Source organism: Pteropus alecto, unplaced genomic scaffold (genome assembly GCF_000325575.1).
Source record: "Pteropus alecto unplaced genomic scaffold, ASM32557v1 scaffold43, whole genome shotgun sequence".
In the NCBI taxonomy this organism is placed as follows: domain Eukaryota; kingdom Metazoa; phylum Chordata; class Mammalia; order Chiroptera; family Pteropodidae; genus Pteropus; species Pteropus alecto.
The window spans coordinates 8,479,826-8,488,481 of NW_006435764.1; the positions used below are offsets into that span (position 1 = coordinate 8,479,826).

The 8,656-nt window shown below is 56.6% G+C and overlaps 1 protein-coding gene across 1 annotated transcript; it reads right to left on the reverse strand.

Annotated features, from left to right (window-relative positions):
• Nucleotides 1-1,507: 1,507 nt before the first annotated feature.
• CCDC86 (coiled-coil domain containing 86) lies at nucleotides 1,508-7,902 on the reverse strand. The gene is made up of 4 exons (XM_006911243.3): nucleotides 7,064-7,902; nucleotides 4,288-4,417; nucleotides 2,417-2,491; nucleotides 1,508-2,341 (listed from the first exon to the last, which is right to left on the reverse strand). Exons 1-4 carry the CDS (start codon nucleotides 7,819-7,821, stop codon nucleotides 2,222-2,224), a joined length of 1,083 nt encoding a protein of 360 aa, XP_006911305.1. The 5' UTR covers nucleotides 7,822-7,902; the 3' UTR covers nucleotides 1,508-2,221.
• Nucleotides 7,903-8,656: the final 754 nt, after the last annotated feature.

Here is an 8,656-nt window from a genome sequence, read left to right on the forward strand (position 1 = left end):
ACCCGGCACTGAGCTCCACCTCCAGTTAGGGGCGCGGCCGGCATCGCCATTCTCCCCGGAAGGCAAAGGCAGGGCCGTGGCCGGTGCAAAAGCATCCTGAAGGCGCCGTCGTTGAAATGCATAGATACCCGGGCAGCAGGCGCGGGGATCTGTCTGAGGGCAGGGCCTCGTAATCTGTATTTTAAAGAGCCCCGCATGACTCAGTGAGGCCTTTTCAGAAACAGAGGGGAAAGCAGGGCTTCGCAGACTTTACTGTGCTTGAGCCATTTCGAGTTCCTGCGGGAGTGCAGTCTGGTCCAGCAGGCGGAGCGGGGGGTGCTGAGACCCCCTTGCCGGAGGCCGTGTCGGTGCTGCTGGTCCCCGGACCACACCTGGAGTAACACGTGACACCGGTTACCAGCAGACTTCTCAGACAAGGGTGGCGGACTGCCCCTGGCACACGAGATGCATCTCCGCGGAGCTCGACTGTACCAGATGATGGGGGCTGGGGGTGGGGGAGGAGGCGGCAGGGCCTGCGGGCATGTTTTGCATTAAACCAGAGATGTATTTTTGGAGTAGAAAAGTAAGAAAAGGTTTGGGGAGCCCTGTTCCAGTCTAACCTTAGCCATTTTGCCAACTTTTATTGAGCTAGATGCTTTATCCCACATTCTTAAGGGGCAGGTTATTAGCCCCAATTTTTAACGATGAGCAAACTGAGGCACAAGGAGGTTCAGTGACTTGCCCAAAATACAGGGTCTGCGTGCTACCCATTAAGCGTTACCTGTTCAATTACTATTTGGTAAGTGAAAGAACCACCCGACAGACCCAAGGTACTTATAATAGTAGCTATGTGGGAGACCCCATCTCCACCCTCTGGCCCAGCATCGCCCAAAGTGTTTACAAGGTGGAAGAAGCAAAAGGGTGCCATAGTCAGATGTTTGGGAAACTCAGGCTATTATAGTGCGATGGGCATCTTTACTGAAGGTCTTTAGTCTTCAGTATTTGAATGTCCATGGCAGTCACCCAGATCACAGCATGTGACATCTCCTAGCTTATCTGACACCTGAGCATGCCCGATGTTCTGTGGCATGTCCTCTGGGCAAGGCTGGTCATCCGAAGACCTCTGCAGCATCCACGGCAGCTGAGCAGCTAGTACTCCATTTGCAGATGTGAGGGTAACTCGTACATCATTGCATGTCCACTGCACCATGTCCTTTCCTTTACCCACCATGGACTTGAGGACAGAGACCGCTGTATTTATTTGCTCTGCATCCCAGGGCCTGGCGCAGAGCTGATGCTAGTGTTTGGCAGATGAAACATTAGTGGAAGAGCTGGGATGAGAAACTCTCTTGGGCTCTTGGTCCAGAGTGCCTTGTGCCCGGCAGAGCCTGGCCCATAGCAACTGCCCAGTAAAATGAACAGTACGTGTACAGCCGATGGAACAGACGTCCCATCGTAACGCCTCGCCCAGGCTCCCTCCCGCCCCCGCCCGGCCTTACTCACAGCACTTCTGCCATCTGACACACAATACATTTACTTGTTTATTATGTTTTCTCCATCAAAATGAAAGCTCAAGGGCAGGAACTTTTGTCTGTATTCCCTGCTACCTAGAACTGTGCCTGTACGCAGCAGGCACTCAATAAATATTGTTGTATACTGGACGGGCAGGAGTTAATCAGATCTTTGGGGCGTCTGCCGAGTCTGGCACAGGAAAGAGGGTGCTAGAGCGGAACCTCGCTTCCTCCAACCTCCTCGTTTTCATCTTTCAGTGTTGAAAAGTGGGGCAGAGCTGGATTCAGTTTGCTGGGTGACGGGGTCAGTGGGGTACAGAGGTACCCAAAGCAGCCTACAGAAGGTGTGGGGAGCTGATTCTGGACTGCCGGTCTCCTGGCCTGGGTTGGACCCAGGACGTTGAGACAGAACATGCACATTTTGGGGAGTCACCAGCTCTCTGAGGAGCCAGAAGAATTTACTGTCCTTGGTTTGAAGGCACTTGGAGAAGGAGGGGGAAGGAGAGACGAGGGAACCGAATCTTTTCCCTCCCCCAGCCTCTGCTGGGCCCCAGGCTCCTCTGGGTCTGTCCCAGAGCCCTCAGAGCTGAGCCCCCTCTGGGTGGGGTCCCTGTTCTGGAGCCCGAGTTGGAGTGCTGGGTCCAGCAGAGGCGTGTGACCAGCAGCCCGGGACACGCTGTGCGTGCCTGACATGGTGGCTGGCTGCCAGAGACCTCCGGCCTGTCCCGCGCTCAGACCTCGGCAGCCGGCCGCTGGGGCGGCTGCTTGTGCAGCAGGGCCAGGGTGTCCCGTTTCTCGATGGAGCGCAGCTGCTTCTTCTTCGCCCGCTTGAGCTTGGCAGGGTTACGGATCTGGGGGTGGGAAGGGGGAGCGTGAGTGTGGCAGCGGCAGAGTGGGGGCTGGGAGGCAGGCGGGGCAGCACTCACCACTTGGACGACCTCTGCCTTGCGCTCGTTCTCCAGGCGGCGTTTCAGGTTCTCGGCTCGGCGCTGTTTCTTCTCCTGGAACAGAGTGGAAGGAGTTGTGGGGCCTGGAGCTGAGGCGGCCCTGGTCTCCGAGGCCCCGGGGGAGAGCTGGCCGACTCCCCAGGGAGGGAAAGGCCTCTCAGCCGGGTCGAGGTCACTCCTGGTGGTGTGTGGGTGGACAGCCAGGAAGGACTCTAGGTCGCTCCTGGTGGTGTGTGGGTGGACAGCCAGGAAGGACAAGTCCGTGCCCATGGGACCAAAGGCCCTCCGTGGTGGGGAGGTCCCGATCCCATCTGAGGCGGGCACCTGGAGAGGCAGCTGAGGACAGGGCCTTAGATGGGACTGGTGGTGGTGGAGGGGTGGGGCGGGGGGCTTACGCACGGTGGCTCCCCACCTGGAAACTCAGGCACATGCAGACAGTGCCCCCTGGCACAGCCCCCTCATCAATTGCCAGGGGAGAAGGGGTGGGCTGGTTCCCTCATTCTTGCCCTCTTAGCCTCTCCCTCCCTCCCCCTGATGTCCATGTGACCTGACAACGCCAAGGCCAGGGGCGAGCGCTGGACAGAGTGGAGGCTGCAGAGAAGAGGCTCCGGTTCGAATCTTGGCTCTGCTATTTCCTAAGTTGGAGACCTTGGCCAAGTTGTTTGATCTCTGTGAGCCTCAACTCCCCCCTCTTTAAAGGGAAGATGATCACATAAGCTTGTTTTGAGGAATAAAAGAATGAGCACATGTACAGGGGTTGGCATGCCAGCCTGCCTACTGGGAGCACTTAGAAGATGAAGCTAGACGGATTCTGTCTTGGGAGCGGGAAGCCCATTCTGCTTTGCTGCCTGCTCCCTGGTGGGGCCAGGTGGGATGTGGGCTCCGAGGCTGCTGCATGGCTGGGGCCTCTCTTGGCTTTGGTAACTCAGGGGAGTGGGGGTGGCCTGGGCCCCCAGGGCGAAAGGAGAAGTGAGACTTGGGCTCCCGGAGTGAGGGGAAGGTCTGAAGGCCACGGTAAGAGGCTGTCTTGCCCAAGAGGGAGCCAGGAAGTGAGATAAAGCTCAGCGTACATGGCAGCAGCCACACCTACAGGACCTTGGCCACAGGCTGAGCTGGGGCTACTGGAAGCAGGTGGCTGAGTGACTGGTCCACTCCCTCCTTTCGGTGTGGCCTGAGCTCCAGCCGCAGCCTGGCTGGCCAGCCCCTCACCTGCCGGGCCAGGCTGGGAGCACAAGCTGGGTAGAGATGCCGCGCTCCTCCTGTGGCCTTGGGACCACCAGGCCAGCGCTGTCCCACCGAAGACCCCTGGAGGGGAAGTCACTGGCCAATGCTCCCACCTCGCTTCCTCTCCATGGCTTGCTGGGGCTTCCTGGTGACCGAAGAGGTTGGACGTGGGCTTCTAATGGGGCATTTCTGGCCCTGGGATGAGTGTCAGGGGGAAAACTGGAGGAAAGTACGGGCATTCACTTTGCTGATGCGTGGCAGTCACCTCTTGGAGAATGACAGCAGCAATATGGGGGACAAGGCTTTCCACCCTGTAAGCCTTCCCCACCTGAGCAGGGACCCCAACCTCACCTCACCAAGTAACCTCCTCCCCATCCCTGAGCCTTGTACAGAACCCCAGGCTAAACTGGAGGTCCCACTGGCCTTCCCTACCTGTGGTCCCAGACTGCACTTCTGCTTCTGGCCAGGCTGCCTGCCTCCCAGGGGCCCTCTGGCTCAAGAAAGGCTTGTGACCAAGTCAGCCACACCTCTGGGTGCCCGTGTGAGGTTACACTCCCCGGGGCCCGTCACAGCAGACACTGGTGTGGCCTGAGCTCGAGCCGCAGCCTGGCTGGCCAGCCCCTCACCTGCCGGCGCCTCTCCTTCTCCTCCTCCAGGTGCCGGGCGAAGTCCTTGGCCAGCTTCCTTTCCTGCCGTTCCTTCATCTTCCGCTGCCAAGATGTGCGCAGGGGCTTGTCCTGAACCATCTGAGAGAACCTGCATGGGGAGAGGGGTCGCTCGCAGGTTCTGTGGGCTGTACCCACACCCTCTCCTCTGCTCCGGGCTCTGGGCCCTTCCCCTGAACCCAGTGAGCATCACCTCCCCACCAGCCAGTGTGCTGAGAAGTTGACCCTCCGGGTTTGCAGAGACTTGGGGCAGGAAAGGGCCCTGACCATGCCCGCCGCCATTTCCTAAGCCCTGGTTATGTGCCTCTGAGGTGGAGACTCTTGTTCTCTCCATTTTACGGAGGAGCAAACCAGGGCTCAGAGAGATTAAATATCTGTCCAAGGTCACTGTGTTCCCAAATCCCAGTTTGTGACAACAGTCCAGGCCACATGGCCTCTGCCATAAAGCTGCTCTTCTGGAGACGGGGCTCACTCCTGACCAGGGCAGCCGTGAACGGGCCAGTCCCCTGTAATGGTTCAGAATCTCTCTCCCCAGTAGGGAAATGTGAAATGGAGAAGGAATTAAAGGTTAACAGGGGATGTCTTGTATTCCTTAAGTGTGATAGGGGCATTATAGTCATAGGAGAAAGGAGGTTATCTCTGTGGGAATGCATGCTGCCAGGATGAGTGGGGGCAATGACATACCAAGGACCTGCTGTGAAATATTCCAGGGGGAGAAAAAAAGGAGAAAAAAATGTCAGGCTGCGAGATAAAGCCAGACCAGTAACATGCTGAGGACTGTGGCAGCTGGAGATGACAAGGTGGGGTTCTCAGACTGTGCGCTTCCTTTCCTGTAGGTCTTTCCCCTTGAACTAACTGAAGGCTGCTTGGGTGTCCTGTGGGCCTTTTCTCCTTAGCAGATCCCCTCGCAGTGGCCTTTTTGCCTCCCCCACCATTTCTTAACTTCCGAAAGAGTTTCTGTTCGTCCACTTCCATTATACGGTGTCCTGAACTGTCACAGCAGGTCAGTGGTCCTGCCCCAGCCTCTGAAGGCTGTGGTGCTTGCAGGACAGAGCCCACTCTGTCCACAGAGAGGGGTCAATACGGCTCTTCTGGGCTGTTTTCTCTCCTTCCTGCTCCATAGGAGTCTGGCACACATGGCCAGACTTGTGTGGGCCTTGACCCCCACGCCTGTCCGTCTTCAGGCTGATTCTGCCCCCCCTCCCTCACTCTGCCTGCCCCCGACCCCCACACACCCCTGCTCTGCTCCTTCTCCCCCTCTCCAAGGGCCTGCTGAAGACCTGGCCTCCTAAGCACAGAATGGGGCTATGGCATGGACTTCCTCCTTACCCTGAACTAGGGTGTGAAAAACCCAAGGGGATCAGGCAGTGGGGACCTGGGCACAGAGTCACAGGACACAATGCTGCATCTTTCTAGAGCAGTGCTGCCAAGCAGAACGTTCTGTAATGGTGGGAATGACCTACATTTACGCTGTTCAATAAGGAAGCCACTAGTCACACTGGCTGCCGAGCACTTGAAATGTGGTTGGTGTGACCGAGAAACCGAAAATGTAATTTCAATCAATTTAAATTTAAATAGCCACATGCAGTGGTAGCTAAGTATTGGGGTAGTGTAGGTCCAGAGCATCAGTTTTACCTGGAGAATTTACCTGGAGACAGGCCTGGCTTCCTAGGCCTAAATCCACCACTTACTATCTCTGTGACCTCGGGCAAGGTAGCCTCTCCGAGTCTCTCAGCACCTTCCCATGTTAAATGGAGATGAGAATCATTCCCATCCCAAGGTGTGTGGGAGGATTAATCGAGACTTGGTTTGAGAAGCACTTAGCACAGTGCTATGCACGCAGTAGATGCTCAATAAATGCCACCCTTCAGAGAAGGGAGATGGCACTCAATGAGCACTGTGCAGAAGGTGGCGTTTGGCAGGGGAGGTGGGGCTGCAGCCAGGCTTTCCCAGGTGCGACTGTCTCCCTCCTTATCCTCTTTGCTGGGACACCTGGAGCAGGTGCTGACTCCACTGTCTCTAGGTTCACTTGTCACCCACCAAAGCTGTTTCTTCAAAGAGCCCAAAAATCAATTCCAAGGCCCTTTGGCCTTTTGCCTCAAGACCTGCCAGCAGCTTCTGAAGGTGTTTTAATTCTCCTCCTTTACCCGGCTCTCCTCCTTTACCCAGGATCTCCTACAGTCTGTTCTCCCCTGGTTTCTTTGCAGAGCCTCCGTCCTCATATGTAAATTTAGTGAGGATAAACTTGCTGCTTCACAGGGCTGATGATCAGGTTAAACACCATGATGCACGCTGGTCCCTCTGTCTGAAAGGCCATCCCCTGGCCAACGCTTACTAAAGTGCTTATCAGTGTTCTGTATACGCAATGCTGGTTATACTTTTTATCACAGAGGCAAATAACTTAACAGATAATAGTGGGTGAAGACATCACTGCTTTTTATCAAGTCATGGGTGGTTTACTTGCTTCTGCCTCCCTCACCAGAGAGGGCAGACAAAAGTAAATGCCTGTTGAATGAATACACAAACGTGCTATAGGAGAGGTCCGCAGGGACTCTGAGGAGAAAATCAGCACAGAAATAACTACGCTCTCACCCTCCCCGGGGTCCCAGGGCGTGTTACTACATTCTCATTGTAACGAACAGTTTGTGTGAGCTCTCTCCAACCCAGGGGCTGTCTCCAGGCTGCACCGGCGCCCCAACACCACAGAGAACCCCTGCCCAGCTCCCCCGCCCTTCACCTCTTCTTGGAGCGGTCCTTCCACACCCGCCCCGACTTGGGCTTTCCCTTCGGGATTGTTGGAATCGCCACCTCCTCCTTCAACGTCTTGGACGCTGGGGCCTGGGCTGAAGATCCTTTTCGCTTCTTTGGCCCGAGGCCGTCACTTACTGGCTCCCTGGCCGGAGGTGGCTTGTTAGGCTCGTGCTCGCCCCGGGGGTAGCCGGGTGACGGTGGTGACAGGTCCTGTAGTGGCGGCGAGGGCTCCGGACCAGGCGCTAGCTGACCGAGATAAGGCTCTGGTAATCCTGGGCCCGGATGCAACTGATATCGGGGGGCCCCTGGGGCCAGCTTCTCTTTACTCTGGGCTAACTCCGCGTCCGGTTCTTCTTGGCTCTGGAAGTACTTTGGTGACTCCCCACTTGGTTTTGGCTGACATTGGGGGGTTTCAGGGCTCGACTCCGGCTGTCTTTGGGGAGACTCCTGGCCTGGATGTTGCTGACTCTGGGGGAACCCTGGGCCCGGATCTGGCTCCTTTCGGGGGGACTCCAAGCCTGCTCCTTGTCGTAGGCTGGGTGATCCCGGGCAGGTCTCCGGCTGACGTCCCGGGGACCCCAGGCCGGGTTGCCGCACACTCCGAGACCCGGTCTCCTTCGTTTCTTCTGGGTTCGACTCGAACTCCAAAAGGGCTCGTTTCGCCTTCAGAAGTGAGGTGGAGCTCTCGGAGGATTCAGGGTTTAGGCCTTCCAGCCGCCGGCTGCGCCTCAGCGGTGTATCCATGGCCCAGCCAGAAAGTTTCCCAAATCCGAGCCCACGTGCAGCCTCTGAGACTACCGGCGCCGTCTTATGACGTCAGGGGCTGCTACGTTTGTGCCGGGCAGGAGCGGCTGTTGCTAGGGCGGCCATGTTGGTGATGGGCAGAGAGGCGGGGTAGACTCCCCGAAGGGGTTGGGCTTACTGGGCGCATGCGCAGAAACGCCGCGAAGAATTTACTTGCGATTGCCGAGCGAAGGCTCGTTTGAGATCTGTTTACCTTTCATGCAATCACAGCCTCCTGGGGGAAGGAGACTGTGCAGGCAGCAAAGGGTAGGGGGCCCCATTGCTTGGAAGGAAGAGGATTGGAAAAAGATCCGGGGAGCCCGTCGACAAGGCCGGATGAAAACTTTGCCGCTGACTCACTCCTGTGCATTTGGGCAGAGGTCTCACCCTCTTTGGGCCTCAGATTTTGCACTAGTTTGGTGTATCTAAAATGACCCTGTCGTAGTGCCAGAGTGAGTGTTACCTGGTGGATGCTGGAGATGGGAAGTCTCTTAAGTTGAATGTTCACATCCTTGCCTTCTTTTCTCCCACCCCGTGCTGTGCTTAGGTACCAGATTTATGGCTCTCCCTTTTCAACATTTTTAACATTCTTTTCAACATTTTTAACGTTTATGTATGCAGTCGAGGTACCGGTAAGATGCACCATCTTTGGCCTGGCACACCTGGGCCCTCAGCCATGCTGTATACTCTCTTAGGTGCCCTGTTTGCCCCAGTTCTAGAAACAGATTAGATGGCCTCTGAGCTTCCTTTCAGCCGAGGTTCTGGTGGTCTTTGCCCCAGTGTGCGAAGCTACCTC

Coding starts and splice junctions, on each gene's coding strand:
- CCDC86 (XM_006911243.3), bottom strand. CDS start 7,821: ATGGATACACCGCTGAGGCGCAGCCGGCGGCTGGAAGGCCTAAACCCT. Junction 4,418..7,063: donor AAGGACCGCTCCAAGAAGAG/GTGAAGGGCGGG, acceptor CTCCCCATGCAG/GTTCTCTCAGATGGTTCAGG. Junction 2,342..2,416: donor AGGCAGAGGTCGTCCAAGTG/GTGAGTGCTGCC, acceptor TCCCACCCCCAG/ATCCGTAACCCTGCCAAGCT.